Source organism: Xenopus laevis, chromosome 2L (genome assembly GCF_017654675.1).
Source record: "Xenopus laevis strain J_2021 chromosome 2L, Xenopus_laevis_v10.1, whole genome shotgun sequence".
NCBI classification, from domain to species: domain Eukaryota; kingdom Metazoa; phylum Chordata; class Amphibia; order Anura; family Pipidae; genus Xenopus; species Xenopus laevis.
This window is the reverse complement of record NC_054373.1, coordinates 29,787,382-29,802,717: the sequence shown is the minus strand read 5'-3', so window position 1 is coordinate 29,802,717 and position 15,336 is coordinate 29,787,382. Positions and strand designations below refer to the sequence as shown.

General features: G+C 38.1%; 1 protein-coding gene across 3 annotated transcripts in view; it reads left to right on the top strand.

Moving 5' to 3' along the window:
* Positions 1–15,336, top strand: part of trpv2.L (transient receptor potential cation channel, subfamily V, member 2 L homeolog) — a 56,842-nt gene that overhangs the window by 23,414 nt on the left and 18,092 nt on the right. For all 3 annotated transcript variants that reach the window (XM_041581648.1, XM_041581649.1, XM_018246049.2), the window contains exons 5-8: positions 4,795–4,947; positions 10,105–10,245; positions 13,538–13,836; positions 15,046–15,222. In XM_041581648.1, coding sequence (XP_041437582.1) covers positions 4,795–4,947; positions 10,105–10,245; positions 13,538–13,836; positions 15,046–15,222 — 770 coding nt within the window. The remainder of the gene's footprint in view (positions 1–4,794; positions 4,948–10,104; positions 10,246–13,537; positions 13,837–15,045; positions 15,223–15,336) is intronic.

Below are 15,336 nucleotides of genomic sequence, written 5' to 3'. Positions count from 1 at the left end.
ATGAAGTGCTTCAGTTAAATGAAACACATAAAAATACACGTTTGAGTTGTAACCCACGAACATTTTTATGCATTTCTGAAACTAGCAGAGCAGATACACATTCACTATGTTATCCTGTAGTGTGCAAAGGAAAATATACCATGCCTACTACCAAAACAAAAATGCCGGACAGCTTCCATGGAAATACAATAGATACCACCATAATAAACAGTGATGTGCAAGGTATACACCAAAAAATGTGCACCATTCATAAAAAGCAGGTAAAATAGCTGCCAAATACCAAACTTGGTGCAATAATAAAGCTACTCAAATGTACATACTGCTCTCACTTGACAATGTATTCCAACATATTTATCTACTGCAGTAGTATATCTATGAGTCTGGCAGTCCCTTGTCTTCAGCTGGGACCTTTCTCTTGCAGGGCAAGTTGATAATTATAGAATTCCAAAATGATTAATTGTTAATGACAAAACTGTACTTGCATAGTCATAAAAAGCCAAATCGAGACAATTTCTGATTCAGGTCAGTTTTATTAATTAAACAGACTACTATTATATTTTATATGAGGGATGTAATTACGATGTGCTTTCTGTTCTTATTCTTCTGATTTCTAGTGATGGGCGGATCTCTCCCATTTCGATTCTCAGAAAAATTAGCGAATTTCCTGCAAAATTCGTGAAACGGCAAAAAATCTGCAAAAAATCATGAAATCAGAAAGTTCCTGAAAAAAACTTGAAAATCGAACGTTTTCATGAAAAAACCAAGCAATTCGAACGTTTTCACTATAAAATTGAGCAAATCGAACCTTTTCATGAAAAAATCGAGCAATTCGAACATTTTCACGAAAAAATAGTGAAAATCGTGAATTTATTCACAGGCGCAAAACGTGGGAATTCGCTGGGAATTCGTGCCAGGCGAATTTATTCGCCCATCACTACTGATTTCTAATATTTATGTCCACAGTAGTGATCTCCATTACATCACTATTATTATGTAGCCTAATAAAACTTGCAGCATAAAGGAGAACTAAAGCTTTACTAAAGAAGTAGCTAGAAATGTTGAACATTATGTTTTGTGCTTCTGTACCAGCCCAAGGCAACCATAGCCCTTTGGCAGTACAGATCTGTGTCTCCAAAGATGCCCCAGTAGCTCCCCATCTTATTTTCTGCTGATTCACTGCTCATGCTCTGTGCTGCTGTCACTTACTGAGCATAGGGACCCGCTCACAATATACAGTACACATAGAATAGAAATGTCACAATATAAGGCTGATTAGTAATTAATACAGATAATTACTGGCAGCACAGAAACCAGTGCAACTAGCATCAGAATTTAATAATCAGCCCTGTAGCATCATCTTATATTACAGGCCAACCTCATTTTCTGCTTGATAATTAGCGACTACCCCTAAGCTTAGCTTCTCAACAGCTGCTCAGAGCCCACTGAGCATGTGAGTGTCACAGACACTTTCCAAGATGGTGACCCCCTGTGACAAGTTTGAAGTCCTGGATCATTGTTGCTATTGAGAAACTGAAACTTTAGGCTGGTGCAATAAGTTCATTATATAAAATATGGCATTTTTCATTTTTATGGTTTAGTTCACCTTTCAGCAACTGCATCCATTTACAGCATATATCCTTTATGTCCAAACCTCTCTTGTTAATTCAGTTTCCTTATCTTCTTATTGGTTTTATCTTTAGGTATGATACCATTGCCAAAAAGGTGAGGTCTCAGTTAACATCTTCTAATAGGTGAACCACTTTGTGAACAAGGGTACCAATTATTACCCTGTTTAAAGACCTTGGTCCTCAGGGACAATTGTCCCCAGGAAGTTCAGTGACAGTTCTAGATGCAATTATGTGCCATAACTGTCAATGAATGATGAGACCTGATAACAGGAATAACATTACACTTCCTAATCAAGGCACACAGTTTCAGGTGCAATTATGTGCCATTATGTTAATTTTTTGTGAAAAATAAGAACTGATAATAGAAACAGCATGTGGCTTTCCAATCAAGGCTTTATAAGAAATATCTGTTTATTGTCATGTGTGTGTTTTTTTTTTAATGAATTTGTCCATCAATTAAGCTTATAAACATTTCTATATATATAATGTATTCTCACTCTTTTAATTTTTGCTGTCATGAATTGTTTGGATGGTTGATAATGTGATAATGTAGGCGGTTAGTCTGTTGCCTTGTAATTTTTATAGTATATTTGACTTGTGCTGGTGGCTTATCAATTATACATGACCTTGACAGGCCTGAGCATCGTGATATTATAAATCTTGAAAAATTCAAGTTTCCTTTGTTTTTCTCCAAAAAACTTAACTAGAAAAAAAAATAAGTTTAGTAAATAACTCCCTGAGTGTTTGGCTCTGTTTGTACAGGTTGTTCCTTCTGATACTATGTCAGAATATCTAGAACAACAATGGTATGGTATATATATGTAATGTAATGTAAAGGGCATCTGATCACAAGGTTGACTAATAAGATGGTCTTTGAACTGTAAAACATTGGCCGAAGTCCTGGTGATATGGTGATGCTGTTGGCAAGTGCATTTACAAATACTTTGCCTGGAATTTTAGGGTAAAGAGCCTGTTCAGAAACAAATGCCCATATTCAAATCTTGTAAGAAATCATTACTTGGGACCTGGACCCTTTTGTGTTCAGATGTCATTGTTGAGTAGAAGCTAATGTTTAGGGAAGATTTGGGAACTATGAAGGAACAAGGCAATTTTACATGGGCTCCTCCTGCTGCTTGAATTTAGCATTTTTAGCAGCTACAGGCTGTCCATGTTACATTATAAAAGGATAATTCTGTGGCATGGGCAAAGATTCATCAGTCTCCTTCCATTATAAGCATGCTATGGTCTTTGTCTTTGCTGCCCTAAATTCATGACTTGCCACAGCTCTGTCTGTGCAGTGAACACCCAATTAAACAGCAAATTGCGTGCAGTTCTTGGCATCCCGTACTTCCTTTAATCTGAATAAATAGGGCAGAGATGAGACAAAGAACATGATGTTCACTTGTAAAATATTTCCAACCTTCTCCAGCCTCTTAGCTGTGGGTTACAATTCACACAAATTTCCATGGTAAAATGCTAAAGGGCTCATTTGCTGACAAAAGCGCTTAAATTGTACAAGTGTATTTGCCAGTAGCAACCACTCAATGAGCAATATGTTTGGAATCCTCTACTCAGTTAGAAAAGGAAAAAATAATCTAAGCAGGGCCGTCTGCTCCTATTTTTATTCTGAAACCCTTGTTTGTTAAATGATTGTATTGTATTGACCTGTGTTTGTTGTAAACGATAGTAAAGTGGTACAGTGTAGCTTGCTGGCACTATAAAAATGATGCTGGAGATGATGACGATGACAACAAAAGTAAAGATTGGTTGTTACGGGTAACTACACTGGTTCAATTCAGCACCTATGTTTGTAAATCAGCACCCAAGCAATTATCTCTGTAATATGCAAATAAGTGACAAGTTTATTCATGTAAAGTGATGTGATATTTGATGGCATATATAGTAAAATTCCCCAGTCAAAGGACTGATTCTGGGTTACTATTTTGGCCTCTTCACATAACTCCTAGTAAATGGGCCATATCCCCAGCCATAAAATCCATACCGTGTTCTATCTTGTCTTGGTTTTATTCTACCTCTTCCCTAGCTGTTATCTGAGATCACATTTTAGGATAATTTAACTGTAGAATTAATGAAAGTACAAATAGCAAGATTTCACACACAATGGCACCAATTCAATTTCTATTTACAAAGGTACCAGACACTTCTCTATACTTACAACTTGTGATAAAATGCTGGCTGCACTTGCTTTGCTGCCTAAAGGTGGCCATACACTATAAGATCCGCTCGTTTGTCAAGGTCAACAAACAAGCGAATCTTGACCCGATATTCCCACTAACGGCTGGGTGATATAGGATGAATCCGAATGTTTGGCCCTGGGGCCGAACGATCGGATTACGATACTACGAATGGGCTCCGACGGGTCGCAGGACCGAATCAACTAGTCGATGCGGTCCTGGATCATACAAAAAATCTAACTTGACCAATCGATATCTGCCCGATTTTTGGCCTGATATCGATTGGTTGGACCAGTCGGGAGCCCCCACACATGGGCAGATAAGCTTCCAAATCAGTCCAATATCAGTCGATATTGGCAACTTTAATCTGCCCGTGTATGGCTACTTTAAGGTACGTCTAGGGCCCCCTCTGCATGTTGCACCTACACGGGCTACTGAATTGCACCCAGTAAATCACACACACATTGTTCTTTTACTAATGTTGAATTTGTACCACACTGATGCCAGAAAACCTGGAATACAAAGGGAAAACAATTGTCCAATAATGGCTTGTCTTGAAGTGTATAATAAGATGGGGTAATTTCTTAGTAGGCTGTAAATAAATCCGTTCAGAAAAATTGGAGTGCTTTGTTCCCTTTGGGAAATCTTCTCTTCTATTGGTGATAAAACTTCAGAAAGTACCTTCTCATCAGGATGATGGAAATCTCTGCAGGTGCAATCACTCGAAGTTACTTCCAAGGCAACTTTATATGAACATAAATATGAGTATATTTGTCGTACATGGGAGAGATTTCCTGCGGGAAACAAAGCCCCCATGTGCCCCCTTTCGAACCTTTCTGGTGGAACATACATATTCCCAGATCACTGAAGCAAATACTTGTAGCTTGACATTACCCTTTCTCCAAAATTTCCAGGTCTGCTTATCAGCAAATGTCTTTAAATGTGAAAAATTGTATCTGTTTTATTTCCAGATCCAGACACAGGGAAGACATGTCTGCTGAAGGCCATGTGGAATCTAAAGGACGGAATGAATGACACAATTCCGATACTGCTGGAAGCTGCAGAAAAAGGAGGTTATCAAAAAGAGTTTGTGGATGCAGCATATACAAATGACTATTACCGCGGTGAGTGTATCATTAAGTATATGTTAGATCATTGACACAAGTATGAATTTTACCTATAAAACTTAAATGATTTAATTACTTAAAATTTTAAAGGAGAAGTAGTTTTTCATACAATCTTTAATAGTAGTCATTGTCCTGACAGTGAAATTTCTACTTAGTGGAAATGCATATCTAAAAATGACTCCACCCATTGAAAAATTCTTTAAGGACCCACCAAAGATGATCTGTTTTGCACATATATATTCAAATGATACAGTATCTATTGTATTGTATATATGTCCTTGCTATGGATTAGTAGACAAAAGTTTACAATTTTTATCGCATTACCCCCTACAATATGTTAAAATATTGACTAGTAAAATAAAAAGTATACATATTTTTATGCCTTACTCAAGAGTGTGTGTGTATGTATCTCCCCCCCCCTCTCTCTCTCTCTCTCTCTCTCTCTCTATATATATAACCTTGAACTCAAGAAAACCGTCACTCCCATGTAAAAATTCTCAATTATTTATTCCGTTGTACCATTATCCAACGTTTCAGTCCTTGTTAGGACCTTTCTCAAGGATCATACAAAAATATTTTGACCAATCTTAAATAGTCTAACACATTCAAATTCTCCAATCAGTGCTTGTTATCCAAACCTGTTAATTAAGTGATTAAACACTTGTGACTATCTTCACATATGTGACATAAAAATATTTTTTACCCAGATAATGCTATCATCCTGAACACTCATCGCATATACATCATAAATACTATAAATACCATAAATTAGTGTATAAAAACAATACAATAGTTTTTTACACATGTTTTTATACAATAATTTAAGGTATTTATATTTATTTTTGGTATGGTATTTATGGTATGATAAAAACATGTGTAAAAAACAATAACATTGTTTTTTACACATGTTTTTATACACTCATTTTTGATAATTTTTTTCTTTTGTTTAAAACTTTATAAAGACTAAAGGTGAATATTTATTAAAGAAAGCTACACAACGACAGATAGTTATAGCTTATTAATTCAATTTCCAACATTAGTTCAAGGTTATGGCTTGAACCCAAGTCTCTTACAGTATTTATAACATGGTTATGATATAAAATAGCACCAGTGTTCCAAGAGTGAGTTAAGTGCTATTTGAGATACCAACAGTAAAGCCGAATATTTTCCATCTCACTGCTAAAGTAATTTTCTTGTGTCCATTCTATTTGTTTGTGTAATTTGCATTGATCTGGGGGTTTTAAGTGCAGAGAAGCATTTCCTTGTATTTGTGGTATCTTCACTTTGGCACACAAGGTCCACTCATTTCTGCCCAGCATTAGATCCAGCTCTACAGTATACAATGGATTTTATAGCCTACAACTACTTATACAGCATTGAGCTCTCTAGATATCACTTGGGAGATGTCTGGCATTATACATTATATCAGTGGTTTCCTAAATGTGGGGCTGGCCCCTTTGTGGGGGAAGGCTTGCGAAGAAGCCTGAAGGTCAATTAGGGTGAGCTTTGAAGAAAATGTCTATTTACTATATTGGATATACCTGAAATCCCAGCTTGATGGTAAATTTGTAAGAACACTTTTACACTTTTTCTTCACTCAACTATATCCAGTACATGAAATGCTTTGCCTTGCTCATAAACAAATTATATTTTAAACTGTTTTATGCTACTCAGTTTTCTTATAATGAATTGCTTTCCATTATGCATAAACCAACTACAGGTGTGGGATCCGTTCTCCGGAAACCCATTATCCAGAAAGCTGCCATCTCCGATAGACTCAATTTCATCCAAATAACCCAAATTTTTATAAATTATTTCCTTTATCTCTTTAGTAAAAACAGTACCTTGCACTTGAACCAAACTAAGGGGCAAATTTACTAAAAGGCGAAGTGACTAAAGCTGGCGAAAATTCACTAGCGAAGGTGATAGACTATATCGCTACTTCGCACTCTAACGTCAGACAAATTTTCACTCTGGCGAATGGACGTAACTACGCAAATTCACTAAGATGCGGATTTTACTGAACGTCACCTCTTGTGCCAGACTTGCCTTCACCACCTCAGACCAGGCGAATTGCAATAGAGTAGATAGGAGTTCCTCTAAAAAAAGTTGACAAAAGTCCCAAAAAACTATGGCGACTTTTCAGTTTTTCAGGGTTATAGGCTGCAAAAGATAGTACATTTTTTTAGGGTACCCAGCTTCCCCCCTACATTTCCTTACATATGGCACATAAACTATACACTGGGCTCATGTGCAGGGTATTATAACAACTCTATTTTCTTGTATTAAGGTTCCCTGGGCTTGTGTAGTGTAATGTATTTGCTGCAGCATATATGTCCATTGAAATTTAACTTCCCGCCGTATGCAAATAAGCCAACGCTAGCGCAACTTCGCTCTGCTTGCTGAATTAATGATAACGAAACTTCGCCATCGTTCGGCACCATGGATGCAACTTTGTCCTGACGAATTTTCGCCTGGCAAAGTGTTGCGATGTGAGCAAAGCCATCGCTGGCAAATTTTCGTCAGTTAGTAAATTTGGCCCTAAGATACAATTAATCCTTTTGGGAAGCAAAACCAGCCTATTGGGTTTATTTAATGTTTTCATGATTTTCTAGTAGACTTTAGATATGAAGAGCCAAATTACGGTAACCCCAGGTCTCAAGCATTCTGGATAACAGGTCCCATTCCTGTACTTATTAAAATGTTGCTTTATCTTACACGGAACTGACACTGACAACTTGTACAAACTATTTCCATGAACAAAAATATTCACACAAACATTTGTAAACATTTTTGCTTTACCCATAAAACAGGCATTAATACTGACAAAGTTTACTGCCCACTTATGGGGCAAATTCACTAAGCACCGAAGTCAATTCGCTAACATTGGGCATTTTCGTTACTTCGCAAATTCACTAACGAACGCTGGCGTAAATTCGCTAGTTTTACTTCGCACCCTTACGCCTGGCGAATTTTCACTACGGACGTAACTACGCAAATTCACTAACGCGCACAGTGTACTGAACGCTACCTTTTACGCTAGACTTCCTTCGCCACCTCAGACCAGGCGAAGCGCAATAGAGTAGATAGGGAAGTCCCAAAAAACGCTGGCGTTTTTTCTATATTATGGGTGATAGGCTAAAAAAGATCGAAAAAATTTTTGGGGCTTCCCTCTTTCCCCCCTACATTTCCTGACTCATGGAAACTTAACTATACAGTGGGCACATGTGTAGGGCAAAAAAAAAATGTTATTTGATGTTTTGAAGGTTTCCCAGGCATTTGTAGTGATTGTACGTATTCCTCCATTGAAATTTGAATTTGGCGCCGTATGCAAATTAACCATCGCTAGCGTAACTTCGCTTAGCGAATCAACGCTAGCGCAACTTCGCAACCTTATGCTACCCCTGTGCGCAACTTCGGATTTTAGTGAATTTGCGGAGCGCTGGCGAAACTACGCCTGGCGAAGTGCGGCGAAGTGCGGCGAAGTGCGGCGAAGTGCGGCGAAGTTACGCCTGGCGCAACTACGAATCTTAGTGAATTTGCCCCATAGTTTTTGTTCTAATTCAGGTCCACGTTCTAGAAGACCATTTAGTTGCATAGTATAGAGTACATACCATTTTGGTATTCTCTGGATGGGAAGTCTGGCTACCCACCTGGCATCGTTTGTCCATATTGTATGACAATAAATTGATAATTGTGTTTCACCACAACAACATTGTCTGGTCTAAGTTGCACTCATGGATGTGACTAGGGATGGGCGAATTTGACCTGTTTCGTTTTGCCAAAGACGACGAAAATTTCTTTTGACGCGTGTCTTTTTTTTTTCGCATGACGCCATACAAATCTACGGGCGTCATTTCTGCAGCGAAACAAGGCAAAAAAATTCACCCATCCCTAGATGTGACATCTCAAATTTGAGTCACTCCCAAGTCACCCTGCAAAAGAGTTTTATATTTGTAAGGACATAAATGCCTGGATGGCTAATGCATACATTTTATCTGGAGTGTCTCTGCTTGGCTGTTAAAATACAGGCCCCGGTAGCAACAAAAGAGCAAGTCAGTAGAAGTAATTAAGAGAAACATTAGACAAGACTGCTGATTCACAGAAAAGCTAGGTACCAAGAGGCTGATACTGTTACATTCAATAGTCTTCCTTCTCATAAAATAAAAGCATTTAGACAAATGTCTTGGAGGTGGATCATCGATATGTCTCCTTAAATTGTGTCATGGGAGAAATAAGCAGAATCTCCAAGACGGTAATGTTATTAATGGACGATCTATAAGTGGAATTGCGCATAATGTATTATATGCATCAATCAGGGTGAAGCCACAGTTCTTGGTACAGAAATCTGTCCAATCTTCATGATGCATCAGATTTTAATGGGAAACAATCTATTAAAACACCTGGGATTAGAAAGGGGGAGGAGCTGGGAAATAGTAAATATGGCCCCCAAAACTACATATATTAAAAACATGGAACATTGTTATCCAATGGGGTCTCTGTGATTCTTGGATCTTGGCGAAAGGCTCCTTCTTCCCTAATAAATAATAACATTTGGGACTTGGGTATTGTTTAATTTAGCATTTAGCAAGGTATCTCATATGATAGAACTTTATCTGGGCATCCACATGCCTCTCTTCTCTTCCTAGGCACACATCAATATCGGAATATCGAAAAGTGTATCTCAGAGCCAGAGGAATGTCAATGTAACCTTATATATAATGGAAATTTAGTGGAAAGTATTACAGAGGAAGTTGTGTTGATGTTGTAACAGAAGGGAGTATTTCTGTCCACACTGATGTTTTATAAATAGGAAACCCTGGAAAAATCTGGCCAGTTTTAATGCTTTGACATTCATACAGGGCATATTTACAGCCTCACTGATTTAGCCAGGTGGCGTGGCAATATTACTACTATGGCATGCGGAACCCTGGATTGTATACACGGAGAGAAATGTTTAATATGCGTCTAACTCAATAATTCTGCATTCATTGTTATCACTCAAATGTTATTATGAAAATATACATTTGAATCAACATCTAAGGGCAGTGGCATAACTAGATGTTACTGGGCCCCACAGCAAATGAATGCATGTATTAAAAGATTAAAAGTTTCTAATTGGTAAATTGAACCTTTCCTCTTTCCGTCCCACAGGCCAGACTGCTCTGCACATTGCTATAGAGAAGAGAAACATGCATTTGGTGCAGCTTCTGCTAAAGAGAGGCGCTGACTTACGTTCAATGGCTGAAGGAGACTTTTTCCAGAAGAAGAAGAAGGGAGTTAGTTTTTATTTTGGTAGGTTAACTCCAAAGAACATCATAACATTTAAAATCTTGTTCAACAGAGCATTTACAATTCACATTGATTTGATGAGTTTTGGAGTACTGTGTAATACATTCTCTGTTGGGTTAGAAGTTGACAAGAGAGACCCCGCAGCAGTGTAGAAAGACTGGACATTAGGGATGCACAGATTCGGCGAGGATTTTGCCTTTTTCAGCAGGATTCGGATTCGGCTGAATCCTCATGCCTGGCCGAACCACATCCGAAATCCTAATTTTCATATGCATATGCAAATTAGGGGCGTTAAGGGACTTTTTCTTTGTTTTGTGACTTTTTGTCATAAAACAAGGACGTAAAAATAGTTTATTTCAATTTTCACCTTCCCTTTGCATCTGCAAATTAGGATTCGGTTCAGTATTCCTTCAACAAAGGATTCGGGAATTCAGCCCAATACCAAATAGTGGATTCTCTACTGGAGATCACAGAGTGTCGCACATTATTAACTCGGAATGACCAGCCTGTAAAGGTCAAGCAATTGACTACAACCCCCAGCATTCCAATGACAGCAGGAAGCTTTATATGTTTACAAAAATACAAAACAACGGAGGGCATTTCAATAATAGAAAAATACATGGAACTGTTACATGAGGTGCAAGCAACCCAAAGGTACCTCCTACATTGAGTAAACAAAAACACTATATTCCCTATGTTGGGTTTGCACACTCAAAAAGATAAAAATGCAAGGTGGTATCACAAATAGGTTTCTTTATATATAGAATAACAGCACACTTTACATCAGTCAAAATGGTATCTTGTCAAAACAATATATACACAACAGTATTATCAGATATACATAAATACCACTCAGTTATACAGGTATGATTGTGCCAAAAAAGAGGAGCAGATACACTTGGCAGCAATGAGAATAACCCAACATTTCGGCACAGTAGCCTTTGTCAAGGAGGCCTTATATGTTTAGACAGAGGTTACAGTGCTGAAGACTTCTCAAATGCTAATGTCACTGCTTTCAAGATGCAGTTTATCCTCCATAGATTTCTTATGTCTATGGCACATGGGGTGTGTTCCCTAGTAAAACAATAAATCCAGCAGCACTCCGATATGTGATTCAATTGTTTATTCGTGCCATTAGCAAAGCGACGTTTCAGGCTATTCCAGCCCTTTATCAAGCTGTGTTCCCTGTTACCATTTTTAAACCAATAGAGAAGTCACCAAAACCACCTCCTTTTTACTTTTATGGGAATTGAATAACATCACTGCAACTAGCCCTTTCCTGCACAAAGTGCACACTTCAGCCAGAAAAGCAGATGTGGTTTTGGTGGATTCCAACACTTCTCTGCCAAACAAAAATTACCAGCAGAGAATAGCTTATAGCTGGGCTTACACAAAGTAACCACTTTTTTGGAGTAGATCTTTGCCTGATTTGACCATCCCAAATTAGCTTGATCCTATCTTTTAGCCCCCTGTAGATGTCGGGAAAGGACCTGAGTTGGTAGATATCTGGCTGATCTCTGTCCTGTTATCAGTTGATCAAGCCTTTAAATACAGGCCAATACGCTACAGCAGGATAATGTAGATAAGAGACTTCCAGTATCTGAACAAGAATATGGATTTTTGCGTCAAAAATAAGGTTGTATATTATCTAACTTGAAAATATTACATCATGGGGCTCTGTGTACTCCTGAAGAAAGTGTTCCCATGTTCACCATCGGCTTTGTTGGTCTCTTGAGTTTGCATAAGAGTATGAAAAAGAGAACAGCAAGCAGTATTCACACAAGCAGTATTCAACAGCAATGAGTTGTGCAAGTAAAAATAATGATTCAGTCCTCTATGTTTTCTACCCTCAATGCAAGTGTTTTTCAAGAATCCTAGCTTAATTGTAGTGCAAATGAGTTGCAGATAATAGAGGCACAAAGTACATTTATTACTATAGTTGTGCATTTTGCACCCACAACATGAGAGGCCCATGTAGGCAGGACATGAATATGAGTAATGGTAATTGTTAAATGGTAGGTGTACTGATTTCAGATATCTTGCTGTCATGTGACATGCATGGTTGCGACGTTCCCAAACGATGTGCCTTAAACAGAAAAAAAATAAATAAAAAATCACATATTAGTAGCACTTGTCTAAGATAAACACTTGCACATAAGCAAGATAAGCACATGTCAGCAGAGATGTCAGTTCTTCCAATACCACAGCACAATCTAGTGGCCAAAAATAGAAAAAACACCCTACAACCTGAATTTATGAAACATGTACCAACATGTCAGCCTCCAGTCATAGGTATACAATAAAAAAAATTCAAGTTCATCGTCGCTGGCCCCCTCTCAGCAATGTGTCTCTTAATGTGCCGGCTTTGTGTAAGAGTCAGATTTTATTGGAAGACGGCTCAAATACATTATCTAGGCAAAGGGCCTATGCACCAATTATGTGTTACGGCTAACCATCTGGCATAAATCCAACACAAACTCTGTTACCCAGACTGAGAATATTTGAATATTTATATTTAATATTTCCATGAGTTAAAGCTTAAACAGTATTACATTTCAGTTTTTCATGAAAGTTTCCCTTTAAAGGGCATGTAAAGGCAAAAAAATAAACACCCATTTTTACTTTCTTTAATTAAAAAGAAATATATCTCCAATATACTTTGCCGTTTTTATAAGAAACCTGACTGTATGCAGTGAAATTCTCCCTTCATTTACTGCTGTGGATAGGAATTGTCAGATGGTCCCTAATTGCTGAGCAGGGAAACAATCATACTTATGTACAGCAGGGGGAGCCCCCGCCTTACTTCCCAGCCATGCAGAACTCAAGCAGCTTTGTTTATGACGATCCCTAAGCAGCCCAGACCACACTGAGCATGTGCACAGTCTTAGTCTTGCAAAGAGGTTTAACAAAGTTACAAGATGGTGACCCCCTGTAGCCAACTTTGAAAGCATAACTTATTTGTTTGATTAGGCTTGTGGTGCAGTAAGTTCATGTTTATATTTAGTATACAAAATACAGCATTTCTAGCCTTATTCTATTTTAGACTTTATATGCCCTTTAAGCAATCAGCTAACTTCTTTCTATGACATAGTGATTTTATTATTATGCAGCCCTGAAGGATAATCAGCCCAACACATGGAAGACACTTTGCAGTGCTGGTTTAGTTTTTATTGCGGTTATTTAATTATTATGAACTGATTATTATACAGAAATAGAAACATAAAGTGATGGTGTGATAATGCAGAGTATGGTTGTTTATGGTTTTATTCCTTGCTCATAAAATATTCTTTTACAGGGGAGCTCCCTCTCTCTCTGGCCGCCTGCACAAACCAGCTCAACATGGTGAATTACCTTCTGGACAACCCATACAGAAGGGCTGACCTTGCTGCCAGGGATAGCCATGGGAACACCGTCCTGCATGCTTTGGTCTTTGTGGCTGATGATACAGAGGAAAACACTGAAATTGTTACAAGAATGTATGATGAGATCTTGAAGAAATCTGTGAAAATTGATCCTAAACTTAAAATTGAGGAAATTACCAATTGGGAGGGTCTAACTCCTCTGAAACTGGCAGCAAAAACAGGTAAAATTGAGGTAAGTAAATATGTACCTATGTATACAGAGACCAAGAGGAAGGGAATAGATAAACAAATTCAACAAACATTCACAAGGGGGCTTTTGGAAAGAAAAAAGAAAAAAAAGAGAAAGCAAGGACAATAATTAATAATCTCAATAAGCCTTTAAGCCCAAAAATCAATTCAGTATAAAGGAGTCCATATACTAGGGTGCAACATGAAAATGTATCAGAATTCTCAGAAAATAAAATGACCAGTTATTAAAAGGGGCATGTTTCTATTTTCTAGCCTAATTTGGGATTGTTTTTAACTTCCACTCCACATTACCATATGCAACACAACCCAATGCTCTTCAATACTCTCATGTTTACAAAAGCCTCAAGTACAAAAATACAACAGAAATGTAAGGAACATTTGATTTACATTTTTTTTAAATACTTTCACATGTTTTGCAGTTAGACTTTTTTTGAGACAAGATGGAACAAATCAGAGGATTATTTCTATACAAAGGATTGTTGCTTCGTAAAATAAAGAATTTTGTGAACATTCAGAGATCTGTCTCACTCAAAATCTTTAAGAAAAGTCTCAGAAACACTGACTTTTCTTGGAAACAGTTTCAGATGTTTTTGTTTTGGACAAACCTCAGACCAATAGTAGCCTATTTAAATAGTGGTTGTCATAGATGTGGAAGGTACCCAAAACATAGAAGACCTATATGGTCCAGGGATACATTAAAAAGGCAAGATCTGGTCTTGAGAGACAGGTGTGTTTACTGGTTGTAGTATTTCTACTAAAAAGAAGTGCCAGTTGACTACATGTACTACTCTTCTACCAAAGGCAATGACCAGCGCCTTGTGTAGGTAGCTGTCAAGAGTGACTCTTAGTAGGGTCAGGGCACACGCTCAGATTCAGGGAGATTAGTCACCCAGCGTCAAATCTCCTCTTCTTCAGGGCGACTAATCTCCCCGAACTGCCTTCCACCGGCTAGAATGTAAATCGCCGGTGGGATGGCACTCGTTTTCCGAAATCGCCCGGAGTTGCCTCACGAGGAAACTTCAGCTAATTCGGAAAACAAAGTGATCTTCTGAGTGCCATCCCATTTGTCCCGACTAATTTCCCCGAATCTGAGCGTGTGCCCATACCCTTAAACTCCTAATATTACCCAATTAATTATGTTTTTGATTAGCAGCTACTTATCCTTGATGTTTTGCTCTCATGTGCACTGTAGTTGTTCAAACACATCCTTCGGCGGGAGGTCACTGAGCCAGAGTACAAGCACTTGTCTCGGAAGTTCACGGAATGGACTTATGGCCCCGTGCACACGTCACTTTATGACCTTTCATCTGTGGACACACATGAAGCGGATTCAGTCTTGGAAACCATTGTTTTCAAAAGCAATGCCAATGTAAGTCTAATAAAGCGTAGCAGACCTCTGTGTACTGCAAAAACTGTACAGGTATGGGATCCATTATCAGGAAACCCGTTTTCCAAAAAGTTCTGAATTACAGGAAGGCGTCTC